This window comes from Scyliorhinus torazame, chromosome 2 (genome assembly GCF_047496885.1).
Source record: "Scyliorhinus torazame isolate Kashiwa2021f chromosome 2, sScyTor2.1, whole genome shotgun sequence".
Taxonomy (NCBI): domain Eukaryota; kingdom Metazoa; phylum Chordata; class Chondrichthyes; order Carcharhiniformes; family Scyliorhinidae; genus Scyliorhinus; species Scyliorhinus torazame.
In genome coordinates this window covers 247,035,215-247,051,692 of record NC_092708.1, presented here as the reverse complement: position 1 = coordinate 247,051,692, position 16,478 = coordinate 247,035,215, and the positions used below count along the sequence as shown (strand labels likewise).

The window sequence follows — 16,478 nt, the reverse complement described above, 5'->3', positions numbered from 1 at the left end:
TGAGAGGTGGGGGCATGGAATGCACTGCCTGTGGAAGTAGTTGAGTCGGAAACATTAGGGACCTTCAAGCGGCTATTGGATAGGTACATGGATTACGGTAGAATGATGGGGTGTAGATTAATTTGTTCTTAATCTCGGACAAACGTTCGGCACAACATCGTGGGCCGAAGGCCTGTTCTCGACGTCTGTGCAATAATGATCATTCTGTGCTATACTAGATTTTGGGGATTTGTTGCATCTTGTGGTTAAATATGAAATGTCCCTTAGAACTCATGTCTTCACAAATTTTTTTGTAGTAATTCTTTTTCATTGTTTTGGGGTTAAAGTATGTTTTGGTGTATGCCCGAACAGGGAGCGAAAGTCTTATCCTAAATTTTCCTTGACAGTGTGAGCAATCGCGACACAAAGGGTGCACCATTTTACCACAATTTCATGGCTTTATCCTCTTCTCCCCCATTCACTAGCTTATCCAGCCATCATTTCTCCTGGTATAAACAATGGCACCAAGTTTAATGATTAAACTGAACCAACTGCATTGATATTCTCCTGTCTTTTTCTGTACCCATGTTACTGAAGCATTTATACTGTGCCAGTTTTGAAGACTTCTTGCGTTATTTGTAAAATTGGAAAAACTTGAATAAAAGCATATTAATTAAAAAAACTAATAATAATCTTCATTGTCACAAGTAGGCTTACATTAACACTGCAATGAAGTTACTGTGAACAGCCCCTAGTCGCCACATCCGGCGCCTGTTCGGATACACTGAGGGAGAATTCAGAATGTCCAATTCACCTAACAAGCATGTCTTTTGGGACTTGTGGGAGGAAACCCACGCAGACACGGGGAGAACCTGCAGACTCCGCACAGACAGTGACCCAAGCCGGGAATCGAACCTGGGGACCTGGCGCTGTGAAACAACAGTAATAACTACTGTGTTATCCTGCTGTGAAACATTTGGCTACCGCTATTTACTAAAGCTATTTGCTTCACTAACATTAACTGAACGTTTTCATTTGAATCTTTCATTATACTTGTATTCATCACCATACTGAAATTCACTTTCTATGGGCAGCACGGAGGCATAGTGGTTAGCACAATTGTTTCACAGCTCCAGGGTCCCAGGTTCGATTCCCGGCTTGGGTCACTGTCTGTGCGGAGTCTGCATGTTCTCCCCGTGCGTGCGTGGGTTTCCTCCGGGTGCTCCGGTTTCCTCCCACAGTCCAAAATGTGCAGGTTAGGTGGATTGGCCATGCTAAATTGCCCTTAAATGTCCAAAATTGTCCTTAGTGTTGGGTGGGGTTACTGCGTTATGGGGATAGGGGGGAGGTGTGGGCTTGGGTAGGGTGCTCTTTCCAAGAGCCGGTACAGACTCGATGGGCCGAATGGCCTCCTTCTGCCCTGTAAATTCTATGATTACATCTAAATTATCAATAGTTGTATTCTCATTTAGCTTCACTACGGCCTGAACCTCCTTCTGGAATGTCAAATATATATAATCTGTCTGAGACAATCGAGTATACCAACTTTTACACCAATTCTCATTCTACTCCTTGAGCGCTGATTTTAGAATTCTGTGTGCCATATGAACAGTTACACGAACACTTAAGAGGGATGCTTCATTCATCAAAAAAAGGAAGAATTATTGGACATAGGTGCTTACATAGCCTTCCATGCCCTCTTGAGGGCTCCAATCTTTCCAGCTGATCCGACCAGCTCGCATTCGGATTGCTTCATCTGGCCAGTAAAGCTCTCTCCTCTTGGACATATTGATGGCTTCCATGACTTGGCCAGTGTCAATTATCTACAAATAAACAAGAAAAGAAACACTGTCATTACTAACTGGTAAACATTTTTCACGAGGTTAGCACCCAAACTGAAAATCCATTCATATTAGAACATAGAACATACAGTGCAGAAGGAGGCCATTCGGCCCATCGAGTCTGCACCAACCCACTTAAGCCCTCACTTCCACCCTATCCCCATAACCCAATAACCCTGCCTCACCTTTTTGGGAACGAAGGGCAATTTAGCATGGCCAATACACCTATCCTGCATGTCTTTGGACTGTGGGAGGAAACCGGAGCACCCGGAGGAAACCCACGCAGACACGGGGAGAACGTGCAGATTCCGCACAGACAGTGACCCAAGCCGGGAATCGAACCTGGGACCCTGGAGCTGTGAAGCCACAGTGCTAGCCACGTGTACTACCGTGCTGCCCAACTTCTATTCTTCCGTGCTATTCTTCTTCAGTTCTCAGCCATAAGGCATGTCCAATCCACAGCACCACGTCCATCATAGGCAGAGCAAGGAAGCAAGTTCTAAATCCACCTCAGCTGGAATGGGGATCGAACCCTGCACTGTTGGCACCAATTGAACCTCCCAGGGAATCCAGTTTGCTAACGCAGCATACACTGGAGCGATGGATAGCGATGGCAGAGGCTCCAATTTTTTTCTACCACAAGACTGACCAGGAATCTTTCCCACTCTTACCACTAGCTATTGCCATATGCGTGAAGGATTTGGTTGGCTCCATTATGAACGCACCTTCCTTGGCCATCAAGTCCTGGGAGTGAGACTTGAACCTTTAACTTCTGGCTTGGAGATGGGAATGCTACCCAATGCGCCACAAGATCTCCTCCCGTTTATATTCACAACTGCAAATTTCCATGATGAATTCAGGCTGACAAAGGTGCCAACTTAGTTCTGGCATTCTACTATAACAGTCTTTACCATGTTCTGTAATGTATGATAGGGTATCGAATTTATCTTTGTACCATAACATTTGGCCCTAAGCTGTATGTTTATTAAACTGAGTCCAGTGTGGAAAATTAATTCCTACAGTGATTTCCAAGCTGTCGCCAGACACACGCTGGATGCCGAAATGCTTGCGAACTCTTGTTAGCTTACCCTTTGAATACCTAACATTCCATCTGTACCTTTGCATTGAACGTAGCATTGTTTGAGTTACATTCTATTCCTCGTGAGGAATTACCATTTGATTCACTGATGAGTACTGCAGGCGCGGGACATCCAAAATGTCCATTCCTGCATCACTATTCAGACCTGGTCAATCAGCTTGGAGTTATCTCAAGGGCAAGACTTTCCAACCAGCTACACATTGGGAAGGCAGGTGAAAACTTCCAAACACAATGTATTGCTCACACAAGAATGCACAGAACCCATCCATTCAGTGTCATACCTCAGCAGTTAAAGATCACCTCTCCAATATCACCTACATTGATGGGCTGCGGTGGAAATATTATATATTGACTGCGTTGATTGTAGGATCAATGCACAAGTCAAAGAGTGCAAGAAGGCACTACTGCTGCCAGAAATACCAATCAAATTTAACGTCCAGATTGCAATTGGTCTTGTTTTGGGAAAGGATTCCATTTTACCTTAATTTATTGCTCCAGTTCACCCTTTATTGAAGCAATACTACATCATGAGATGGAAAGGGAGGAGAAAAAAATAGACCCAAAGGGCAGGTCCTTGAATGATACTTAATATGCAAAGTCACTCCAGATGAAATCTTTTTTCTATTTTGTGCGATGTTCAGTGGCAAGCCCAGCATTTGTTACCTATCCCTAATTGCCCCTGAGAAGTGAGTGGTGAGTCGCTGTCTTGAACTTTACAGTCCATCTCATGTACGTACACCCTACAGTGTTGTGAAGAAAGGGGATCCAGGATTATGACCCAATGAAGGAAAGGCAATATAGCTCCAAGTCAGGATGATATGTGGCTTGGAGGGGAGCTTGGTGTCCAAATCCATCTGATGTCCTTGTTCTTCTAGGTGGTAAAAAATCATGTATTTCAAAGGTACTGTTGAAGGAGCCTTGGCAAGAGTGCTTGTAGAGCGTACACACTTCTGCCACCGCATCAGTGGTAAGAGTGAATATTTAAAGTGGTGGATTGGTGCCAATCAAGCAGCTGTTTTGTCCTGGAAGGCGTAGAGGGTCTCAAGTGTTGGAACTGCATTCATCCAGGCAAGTGGAGGGTATCCTATCACACTTCTGATTTGTGCATTATAGATGAACAGGCTTTTAGGGGTTCAAGGCGAGGTACTCGCCATAGGATTCCCAGCTTCTGACCTGCTCTTGCAGCCACAGTATTCATAATAATAATAATCTTTATTAGTGTCATAAGTCGGCTTACATTAACACTGCAGTGAAGTTACTGTGAAAATCCCCTAGTCGCCACATTCCAGCGTCTGTTCAGGTACATAGAGGGAGAATTCAGAATGTCCAATTCACCTAACAAGCACGTCTTTCGGGACTTGTGGGAGGAAATTGGAGTACCCGGAGGAAACCCACGCAGACACGGGAAGAACATGCAGACTCCGCACAGACAGTGACCGGAGCCGGGAATCGAACCCGGATGCCTGCCGCTGTGAAGCAACAGTGCTAACCACTGTGCTACCGCGCTATATGTCTGATTCAGTTAAGTTTCTGGTCAATGGTAATTACCAGGATGTTGATAGTGGGGAACTCAACAATGGCAATGCTGTTGAAAATCACGGAGAAAAGGTCAGATTTCTCTGTTGGGGTGGTTATTGCCTGGCACTTTGCCACATTTATCAGCCCAAGCCTGAATGTCGTCCAGGTTTTGCTGCATATCAACACAAATTGCTACAGTACGAGTGATTGCAAATTGTGCAGTCATCAGCGAACTTCCCCACTTCTGATGGAGGGAAAGTCATTGGTGAAATAGCACAATATGGTTGGGCTTGGGACACTACCCTGAGGAACTCCTGCAATGATGTCCCATTACTGAGATGATTGGCCTCTAACAAACACAAACCGACTTCCGGGTGCGGCGATGACCAGCTAAGTCGCACGTTTCGGCAGCTCCCGGTGGAACGGACTTTTGGGCTCTTAATAAGAGCCCCAACGGCAATTTTAACGGCTAAAAGCACGGTGCGGTAAACCAGAAGGGAATCCCCCCTGGATACGGATGGAAAAAGGAGAGGAAAGTGGCCGGATTGCGGTGGATCCTTTAGAGCAGCGGCAAGGAAGGCAAGCAAAAACCAAGATGGCGTCGGAAGGTGGCAGTTTAATATGGGCCCCTGAACAACACGAGTTTTTGAAACGCTGCGTGGAAGAGCTTAAAAAGGAGATGAAGAAGGAGCTGTTGGCCCCGATATTACAGGCGATTGAAGGGCTAAAAGATGAGCAAAAGACCCAGGAGCGGGAGCTTCGGGTCGTGAAGGCAAAGGCTGCCGAGAACGAGGACGATATACAGGGCCTGGTGGTGAAGACGGAGATGCACGAGGCACACCATAAACGATGTGTGGAAAGGCTGGAGGTGCTGGAGAATAATGCGAGGAGGAAGAATTTAAGGATTCTTGGTCTTCCTGAAGGTGCAGAAGGGACGGACGTCGGGGCATATGTGAGCACGATGCTGCACTCGTTAATGGGAGCGGAGGCCCCGACGGGTCCGTTGGAGGTGGAGGGAGCATACCGAGTGATGGCGCCAGGACCGAGAGCAGGAGAAATTCCCAGAGCCATAGTGGTGAGATTCCTCCGTTTTAAGGACAGAGAGATGGTCCTCAGATGGGCAAAGAAAACTCGGAGCAGTAGGTGGGAGAACGCGGTGATCCGCGTATATCAAGACTGGAGTGCGGAGGTGGCGAGAAGGAGGGCGAGCTTTAATCGGGCCAAGGCAGTGCTTCATAAAAAGATTAAATTTGGAATGCTGCAACCGGCAAGACTGTTGGTCACATATCAAGGGAAGCACCACTACTTTGAAACGGCGGATGAGGCGTGGACATTTATTGTTGAAGAGAGATTGGAATAAGCGGGTTATTAAAAAAGAACGTTTGAGACAAAGTGGTGGGGTGAATATGGGGGGCGAAGAGGGGGGAAAAAGGGGGGGGAAAGAGATGATTTTTATGTTGTTAATCCTGCGACCCGGTAACTTTTCTCTCTTCCACAGGTTGTGGGGGAGGGAGGAAGGGAGGTGGAGGAGCTGGGGGCGTTGGCCATTGGGGGCGGGGCCAAAAGGGCAGCACGGGCTTTGTTCCCACGCTATGATAATTATGGCGGGAATAGGGAAGCAGGAAGGAGGGGGCGTCGCACGGTGCGAGCCGAGGTCACGGGGGGAAGCCGAGGTCAGCCAGAGTTTGCTGACTTCTAGGAGCAACATGGGGGGTGTAACTACGCTAGTGGGGGGTGTAACTACGCTAGTGGGGGATCTAGCAGGGGGGGGTGGGAGGGGGGATTTACTGGGTTGCTGCTGCTGGGGAGAAGGGGGAGCTGGTATGGGGTGGGGTGGGCGGGGCGGGAGGGCACCGCCTGGGGGGGACACAGCTGCGTGGGAACCGGGTGAGGAGCTGGATAAAAGGGGATGGCTAATCGACAAGGGGGGGGGGGGTAAAGAGCCCCCAACCCGGCTGATCACGTGGAATGTGAGAGGGCTGAACGGGCCGATAAAGAGGGCACGGGTACTCGCACACCTTAAGAAACTTAAGGCAGACGTGGTTATGTTACAGGAGACGCATTTGAAACTGATAGACCAGGTTAGACTACGCAAAGGATGGGTGGGGCAGGTGTTTCATTCGGGGCTAGATGCGAAAAACAGGGGGGTGGCTATACTAGTGGGGAAGCGGGTAATGTTTGAGGCAAAGACTATAGTGGCGGATAGTGGGGGCAGATACGTGATGGTGAGTGGCAAATTACAGGGGGAGGCGGTGGTCTTAGTGAACGTATATGCCCCGAACTGGGATGATGCCAACTTTATGAGGCGCATGTTAGGACGTATCCCGGACCTAGAGGTGGGGAAGTTGGTAATGGGTGGAGATTTTAACACGGTGCTGGAACCAGGGCTGGACAGATCGAGGTCCAGGACTGGAAGGAGGCCGGCAGCAGCCAAGGTGCTTAAAGACTTTATGGAGCAGATGGGAGGAGTAGACCCGTGGAGATTTAGCAGACCTAGGAGTAAGGAGTTTTCGTTTTTCTCCTATGTCCACAAAGTTTATTCGCGAATAGACTTTTTTGTTTTGGGAAGGGCGTTGATCCCGAAGGTGAGGGGGACGGAGTATACGGCTATAGCTATTTCGGATCACGCTCCACACTGGGTGGACTTGGAGATAGGGGAGGAAAAAGAACGGCGTCCACCCTGGAGAATGGACATGGGACTAATGGCGGATGAGGGGGTGTGTCGAAGGGTGAGGGGGTGTATTGAAAAGTACTTGGAACTCAATGATAATGGGGAGGTCCAGGTGGGAGTGGTCTGGGAGGCGCTGAAGGCAGTGGTTAGAGGGGAGCTGATATCAATCAGGGCACATAAAGTAAAGCAGGAGAGTAGGGGACGGGAGCGGTTGCTGCAAGAACTTCTGAGGGTGGACAGGCAATATGCGGAGGCACCGGAGGAGGGACTGTACAGGGAAAGGCAAAGGCTACACGTAGAATTTGATTTGCTGACAACGGGTACTGCAGAGGCACAGTGGAGGAAGGCACAGGGTGTACAGTACGAATATGGGGAGAAGGCGAGCAGGTTGCTGGCCCACCAATTGAGGAAAAGGGGAGCAGCGAGGGAAATAGGGGGAGTGAGGGATGAGGAGGGAGAGATGGAGCGGGGAGCGGAGAGAGTGAATGGAGTGTTCAAGGCATTCTATGAAAGATTATATGAAGCTCAGCCCCGGATGGGAAGGAGAGAATGATGTGCTTTCTGGACCAGCTGGAATTTCCTAAGGTGGAGGAGCAGGAGAGGGTGGGACTGGGAGCACAGATCGAAATGGAGGAAGTAGTGAAAGGAATTAGGAGCATGCAGGCGGGGAAGGCCCCGGGACCGGATGGATTCCCAGTTGAATTTTACAGGAAATATGTGGACTTGCTCGCCCCGCTACTGATGAGAACCTTTAATGAGGCGAGGGAAAGGGGACAGCTGCCCCCGACTATGTCAGAGGCAATGATATCGCTTCTCCTAAAGAAGGAAAAAGACCCGCTGCAATGCGGGTCCTATAGGCCTATTTCTCTCCTGAACGTAGACGCTAAGATTCTGGCCAAGGTAATGGCAATGAGGATAGAGGATTGTGTCCCGGGGGTGGTCCATGAGGACCAAACTGGGTTTGTAAAGGGGAGACAGCTGAATACGAATATACGGAGGCTGCTAGGGGTAAAGATGATGCCCCCACCAGAGGGGGAAGCGAAGATAGTGGTGGCGATGGATGCCGAGAAAGCATTTGATAGAGTGGAGTGGGTTTATTTGTGGGAGGTGCTGAGGAGATTTGGTTTTGGAGATGGGTATATTAGATGGGTACAGCTGCTGTATAGGGCCCCGATGGCGAGCGTGGTCACGAATGGACGGGGGTCTGCGTATTTTCGGCTCCATAGAGGGACGAGGCAGGGATGTCCTCTGTCCCCATTATTGTTTGCACTGGCAATTGAGCCCCTGGCAATAGCATTGAGGGGTTCCAGGAAGTGGAGGGGAGTACTCAGGGGAGGAGAAGAACACCGGGTATCTCTCTATGCGGACGATTTGTTGTTGTATGTGGCGGACCCGGCGGAGGGGATGCCAGAGATAATGCGGATACTTGGGGAGTTTGGAGAATTTTCAGGATATAAGCTGAACAGGGGGAAAAGTGAGTTGTTTGTGGTGCATCCAGGGGAGCAGAGCAGAGAAATAGAGGACTTACCGCTGTGGAAGGTAACAAGGGACTTTCGCTACTTGGGGATCCAGATAGCCAAGAATTGGGGTACATTGCATAGGTTAAATTTAACGCGGTTGGTGGAACAGATGGAGGAGGACTTCAAGAGAAGGGACATGGTATCCCTGTCACTGGCAGGGAGGGTGCAGGCGGTTAAAATGGTGGTCCTCCCGAGATTCCTCTTTGTGTTTCAGTGCCTCCCGGTGGTGATCACGAAGGCTTTTTTCAAAAGGATTGAGAAGAGTATCATGAGTTTTGTGTGGGCCGGGAAGACCCCGAGAGTGAGGAAGGGATTTTTGCAGCGTAGTAGGGATAGGGGGGGTGCTGGCACTACCGAGCCTAAGTGAGTACTACTGGGTCGCCAACATCTCAATGGTATGTAAGTGGATGGGAGAAGAGGAGGGAGCGGCGTGGAAGAGATTGGAGAGGGCGTCCTGCAGGGGGACTAGCCTACAAGCTATGGTGACGGCGCCGTTGCCGTTCTCACCGAAGAAATACACCACAAGCCCGGTGGTGGTGGCTACTCTGAAAATTTGGGGGCAGTGGAGACGGCATAGGGGAAAGACGGGAGCCTCGGTGTGGTCCCCGATAAGAAATAACCATAGGTTTGCTCCGGGGAGAATGGATGGGGGATTTGGAACATGGCAAAGAGCAGGAGTAACACAATTGAGAGATCTGTTTGTAGATGGGACGTTTGCAAGTCTGGGAGCGCTGACCGAAAAATATGGGTTGCCCCAAGGGAATGCAATCCGGTATATGCAACTGAGGGCTTTTGCGAGGCAACAGGTGAGGGAATTCCCGCAGCTCCTGACGCAGGAGGTGCAGGACAGAGTGATCTCAAAGACATGGGTGGGGGACAGTAAGGTATCAGACATATATAGGGAAATGAGGGACGAGGGGGAGATTATGGTAGATGAGCTGAAAGGGAAATGGTAAGAAGAGCTGGGGGAGGAGATTGAGGAGGGGCTGTGGGCTGATGCCCTAAGTAGGGTAAACTCATCGTCCTCGTGTGCCAGGCTAAGCCTGATACAATTTAAGGTGTTACACAGGGCGCATATGACTGGAGCACGGCTCAGTAAATTGTTTGGAGTAGAGGATAGGTGTGCGAGATGCTCGAGAAGCCCAGCGAATCACACCCACATGTTCTGGTCATGTCCGGCACTACAGGGGTTTTGGGTGGGGGTGACAAAGGTGCTTTCGAAGGTGGTGGGGTTCCAGGTCGAACCAAGCGGGGGGTTGGCTATATTCGGGGTTGCAGAAGAGCCGGGAGTGCAGGAGGCGATAGAGGCTGATGTTTTGGCCTTTGCGTCCCTAGTAGCCCGGCGCAGGATACTGTTGATGTGGAAGGAAGCCAAGCCCCCGGGTGTGGAGACCTGGATAAATGACATGGCAGGGTTTATAAAGCTGGAACGGATTAAGTTCGTCCTAAGGGGATCGGCTCAAGGGTTCACCAGGCAGTGGCAACCGTTCGTCGAATATCTCACAGAAAGATAGAGGGAATGGAAAAGAAGAAGACAGCAGCAGCAACCCGGGGGGGGGGGGGGGGGGGGGGGGGGGTGGGGGAGGAACCAGAAGGACTCTCAGGGATGTTAGTGTCTAAGTATAATATGTATAGGTTGTTGTTATAGGGAATTGTATACTGGACGGCTGAATTGTATTTTTGGAGAGTATTTATTTGGGACAAGGCAGTTACCATTTAGTTTTGTTTTTTAATTTTGATGTACTTTATATATTATTTATTTCTTGTTTAAAAAACTGGCCATTGTTATTTATATTGTTATATTACTGTGTAAAAGATACACAATGTACTGTTATGGTTGGCCAAAAATTTTGAATAAAATATATTTTAAAAAAAACAACCACAAACCATCTTCCTTTGTGCTAGGGTATGAATCCAGTCAGCAGAAAGTTTGCTCCCCAATTCCCATTGATTTCAATTTTGCTCATGCTCCTTGATATAACACAGTCCAATGTTGCTTTGATGTCAAGGGCAGCCATTCACCTCATCTATTGAGTTCAGTTTTTTGGTTCATGTTAGGATCAAGACTGAGGTCAGGAGCAATGCAGCTTGACAGAACCCAAACTGAGCATCGATGAGCAGGTTATTGCTGAGTAAATGTCGTTGATAGCACTGTCAATGGCACCTTCCATCACTTCGCTGATTTTCAGTAAACTGATGAGACAGAAACTGGCTGGGTCTGATTTGTCCTTTTTGTGGACAGGATATTCCTGGGCAATTTTCCGCATTGTCAGGTAGAAGCCAGTGCTATAAGTGTACTGGAACAGCTTGGCTAGGGGTACAGATAGTTCTGGAGCACAAATCTTCAGTAATATAGCTGGGATGAAAACTGGCAGAATAGATTTAGATTCACCTCCATTATGTAGGGCTGACATAGATACTCTTATACTTTCCTTCGGGTCTGCTGGTTGCATATTTATCTCCATTAAGTTTGGAGGCAATCTTTCACCCTCCATTTCTCTCTAATATTCAGAAATTATGTCTCCAACTCCTCTGCATGACTGACCTACTATTTCAGTCACTTAGCAGAGATCACCATGTCTTAACTATACAAATTACAGCACTAACTGGGTTCAAGAAAAAAAAAACTTACTTGCATCATAGTGTAGTGCTTTATGTTGCTCCCCTAGACCCACTTCTAACAATGGAATAATGATTTTTATGCCATTGCTTCCTTCAGTCATAGAACCTCCCCATCAGAATAAGTGGTGCAGCCCATTCATCCAACCAGCAACATGGTGCCTCACATGGGAAATGAGGGGAGACACACTGGGCACAACACTGTCTGCTATCTATATAAATTACCTAAACTGCACACCCTGCTGGCAAGCATAGGCTGCGTTACAGTGGCTAGTTCAAAAGATTATATTCTGCTTCCTCCAGCAGTTTTATAATGCAAATACAGTTTAAGTTAATGAATGATGCTGTTAGGAATTTGAGTCCTTGTATTCGGCCACAGTGAGCTCTGTAATTGTTGATGATTCAATGAGTTAATTAGCATCAAGAAATGCACTGTCACCTATTTTATATTTTGTTTATGGCTAACAGGTGTGACTAGGTTGATCCAAGGTATGGGGGATTTCCTCATGAGGAGAGGTTTAGCCTGGACTCATTGGAGTTCAGGAGAATGAAAGGAAAACTTATTGAGACAAATAGGATTCTCAGGTAAGATGCTGAGGTTGTTTCCCCTTATGGGAGAGTCTAGGACCAGAGGGTACAATGTCAGAGTAAGGAGTCACCATTTAATACAGCGATGAGGAGGAATTTTGTGGAACTATAGAATCCCTACAGTTCAGGAGGCCATTCTGCCCATCAAGTTTGTACTGACCCTCTAAAACAGCACCCTACCTAGGCCCATCCCTGCCCTATCCCCGTAGCCCCACCTAACCTGGACATCTTCAGACTCTAAGAAACAATTTATCATGGCCAATCCATCAAACTTGCTCATCTTTGGACTGTGGGAGGAAACCGGAGCACCCAGAGGGACCCCACGATGACTCAAAGAGAAAGTACAAATTACACAGTCACCCAAGGCCGAAATTGAACCTGGGTCCCTGGCGCTTTGAGGCAGTAAAGGGTAGTGAATCTGTGGAATTCTTTACCGCAGAAGGCTGCAGTGGCTGGCTCGTTAATTATAATCAAGGCTGACTTCCGGTTGCGGCGATGCGGAGCTAAGCCGCACATTTCGGCAGCTCCCGCTATAACGGACTTTTGGGCTCTCCGGAGGAGCCCCAACGGAAATTTTTTGATTGAATCCCGTGTGGGAAGGTGAAGTAAGGTCCCCCCTTACGTCGTATGGCGGGGATTGGCGGTGGAGCGACGGAGAAAGAGGCTTTGGAGCAGCGGCAAAAACGAGGGGGAAAAACCAAGATGGTGGAGGATGGAGATCGAGCAGCATGGGGGCCAGACCAGCAGGAGTTCCTCAGGCGCTGCGTGGAGGAGCTTAAAAAAGAGGTGCTGGCGCCAATGCTGTTGGCGATCGAGGGGCTGAAGGAGACCCAGAAGGCCCAGGCAGTGGAGCTCCGTGAGGTGAGGGATAAAACGAATGAGAACGAGGACGAGATCCTGGGCCTGGCGGTAAAGATGGAGGCACACGAGGCGGTGCACAGGAGGTGGGCTGAGAGACTCGAGGTCCTGGAGAACAGGTCAAGGAGGAAGAATCTCCGGATTCTGGGTCTCCCCGAAGGAGTGGAGGGGGCTGATGCCGGGGCGTATGTGAGTACGATGCTCCATTCGCTGATGGGTGCGGAGGCCTCTCCGAGCCCCCTGGAGCTGGAAGGGGCTCACCGGGTCCTGGCGAGGAGACCCAAGGCAGATGAGCCGCCAAGGGCGATAGTGGCGAGGTTCCATCGCTTCGCGGACAAAGAGAGTGTCCTGAGATGGGCCAAGAGCAGTAGATGGGAGAATGCGGTGATCCGAGTCTACCAGGACTGGAGTGCGGAGGTGGCAAAGAGGAGAGCTGGCTTCAACTGGGCCAAGGCGGTGCTGCATAAAAAAAGGTGAGATTTGGAATGCTGCAGCCTGCGCGACTGTGGGTCACTTATCAGGACCGACACCACTATTTCGAAATGCCAGAAGAGGCTTTGACCTTTATCCAAACGGAAAAATTGGACTCGAACTGAGGGGCTGTGGTTGTGGGGGAGATGTTGACTGTATACAGGTTGTAAATATGGGTAAAGGATGTTTCACGGGTGGGATGATGGATGGGGATGGGGGAAGAGTTCATTTTTTTTTTTGATGAGATAGTGGGGAATGTGGGCGCCAGTACTGGAGGGAGGCGAGACTCGGGGATGGGGGAACTGGGATAAGGTCGCAACAGGAGCTGCGCCACAGGGGGCGGGGCTGGCTCAGGAAAGCGTGGGTTTTTTCCCGCGCTAGGGAGGGGGGGGGGGGGGGGGATGGAGGAACGTAAGGAGGAGGAGAGATTCCCACAAGGGGGAGATCAACGGCAAGGCGGGGGAAGCCAGGGTCAGCAGAAGTCAGCTGACTCATGGAAGTAGTATGGGGGGAGCAAAAGAGTTAGATGCGGATCTAGCGGGGAGGCGGGGGGGGGGGGGGAAAGAGGGGGGAATAACAGGGTTGCTGCTGCACTGGCCGAGGGAGAACTGAAAATGGAAAATGGCTAGAGAATTTTCTTTTTTCTCCCATGTACATAAGGCCTACTCCCGGATAGAATTTTTTGTCTGGGCAGGGCATTGATCCCTAAAGTGGAGGGAACGGAGTATTCGGCCATGGCCATTTTAGACCACGCCCCGCATTGGGTGGAGCTAGAGCTGGGGGAGGAGAGGGACCAACACCCGTTGTGGCGGTTGGATGTGGGACTGCTGGCAGACGAGGAAGTGTGTGGGAGGGTGCGGGGGTGCATCGAAAGGTATCTGGAGGCCAACGGCAACGGGGAGGTGCAGGTGGGGGTAGTATGGGAGGCGCTGAAGGTGGTGGTCAGGGGAGATTTCATCTCCATCAGGGCTCATAGGGAGAGGAGAGAGGGCAGGGAAAGGGAGAGGTTAGTGGGGGAGATTTTAAGGGTGGACAGGAGAAATGCAGAGGCCCCTGATGAGGGACTCCTCAGGGAGAGACAAAGTCTCCAGACGGAGTTCGACCTGTTGACCACGGGGAAGGCAGAGGCAGTGGAGGAAGGCACAGGGGGCGATGTATGAATATGGGGGGGAAGGTGAGTCGGATACTGGCACATCAGCTCCGTAAGAGGATGGCAGCGAGGGAAATGGGTGGAGTCAAGGATGGCAGGGGAACAACGGTGCGGAGTGCGGTGAAAGTGAATGAGGCATTCAAGGCCTTTTACGAGGAGCTGCATAGGTCCCAGCCCCAAGGGGGAAAAGAGGGGATGCGACTATTCTTGGACCAACTGAGGTTCCCGAGGGTGGAGGAGTAGGAGGTGGCTGGTTTGGGGGGGCCAATTGGGGTGGAGGAGCTGGTTAAAGGACTGGGAAGCATGCAGGCAGGGAAGACCCTGGGGCCGGATGGGTTCCCGGTAGAGTTCTATACGAAGTATGTAGACCTGTTAGCCCCGTTGCTGGTAAGGACCTTCAATGAAGCAAGGGAGGGGGGGGACCCTGCCCCCGACAATGTCGGAGGCGACGATCTCTTTGATCCTGAAGCGGCATAAGGACCCACTGCAATGCAGGTCTTATAGACCGATCTCGCTCCTCAACGTAGACGCTAAGTTGCTGGCAAAAATGTTGGCTACGAGGATCGAGGACTGTGTCCCGGGGGTGATTCACAAGGACCAGACGAGATTCGTAAAGGGTAGGCAGCTAAATACCAATGTGCGAAGGCTCCTAAATGTGATAATGATGCCATCGGTGGAGGGAGAGGCGGAGATAGTGGCAGCTATGGACGTGGAGAAGGCCTTTGACCGAGTAGTGTGGGAGTATCTCTGGGAAGTGTTGCGGAGGTTTGGGTTTGGACAGGGGTTTATCAGTTGGGTTAAACTCCTATATAGAGCCCCTGTGGCGAGTGTGGTTACGAATCGGCGGAGGTTGGACTATTTTCGGCTGTATCGAGGGACGAGGCAGGGGTGCCCCCTGTCCCCCTTGTTGTTTGCACTAGCAATTGAACCTTTGGCCATGGCAATAAGGGAGTCTGGGAAATGGAAGGGGGTGGTCCGAGGGGGAGAGGAGCATCGAGTGTCGCTGTACGCAGACGACCTGTTGCTGTATGTGGCGGACCCAGTGGAGGGGATGGTGGAGGTCATGCAGATCCTAAGGGAGTTTGGGGACTTCTCAGGCTATAAGCTCAATGTAGGGAAGAGCAAGCTCTTTGTGATGCATCCGGGGGATCAGGGAAGAGGGATAGACGACCTACCGCTGAGGAGGGCGGATAGGAACTTTCGATACTTGGGGATCCAGGTAGCTAGGAGTTGGGGGGCCCTGCACAAACTTAATTTGACGCGGCTGGTGGAGCAGATGGAGGAGGACTTTAAACGGTGGGACATGTTGCCACTCTCGCTAGCGGGCAGGGTACAGTCGATTAAAAAGGTGGTCCTTTTGAGGTTTCCTTTTGTATTCCAATGCCTTCCAATTGTGATCACCAAGGCCTTTTTTAAGAGGGTAGGCAGGAGCATTATGGGTTTTGTGTGGGCGAATAAGACCCCAAGGGTAAGGAGGGGGTTTCTGGAGCGTGGTAGAGATAGAGGAGGGCTGGCGTTGCCGAATCTGGGTGGTTACTACTGGGTGGCCAATGTGGCGATGATCCGTAAGTGGGTGATGGAGGGAGAGGGGGCGGCATCGAAGAGGTTGGAGATGGCATCCTGCAAAGGAACGAGCCTGGGGGCGCTGGTGACGGCACCGCTGCCGCTCTCGCCGACAAGGTACACCACGAGCCCGGTGGTGGCGGCAACGCTAAAGATCTGGGGCCAGTGGAGACGGCACAGGGGTGTGATGGGAGCCTCGGTGTGGTCCCTGATCAGAGACAACCATCGGTTTGTCCCGGGAAGGATGGACAGGCGGGTTTCAGAGCTGGCACAGGGCAGGGATTAAAAGAATGGGGGACCTGTTCATTGATGGGACGTTTGCGGGCTTAGGGGCGCTGGAGGAGAAGTTTGGGCTACCCCCGGGAAACGCTTTCAGGTACATGCAAATAAGGGCGTTTGTGAGGCGGCAGGTGAGGGAATTCCCGCTGCTCCCGGCACAGGGGATTCAAGACAGGGTGATTTCGGGCGTATGGGTCGGAGAGGGCAAGGTGTCAACGATATACCAGGAGATGAAAGAAGAGGGGGAGGCTTTGGTAGAGGAGCTGAAGGGTAAATGGGAAGAGGAGCTGGGGGAGGAGATTGAGGAGGGGCTGTGGGCTGA

General features: G+C 50.4%; 1 protein-coding gene across 5 annotated transcripts in view; it reads right to left on the bottom strand.

The window, feature by feature from the left end:
• Positions 1–16,478, bottom strand: part of pcnx1 (pecanex 1) — a 450,027-nt gene that overhangs the window by 11,641 nt on the left and 421,908 nt on the right. For all 5 annotated transcript variants that reach the window (XM_072486041.1, XM_072486049.1, XM_072486025.1 and 2 more), the window contains one exon: positions 1,662–1,802. In XM_072486041.1, the coding sequence (XP_072342142.1) occupies positions 1,662–1,802 (141 nt within the window). The remainder of the gene's footprint in view (positions 1–1,661; positions 1,803–16,478) is intronic.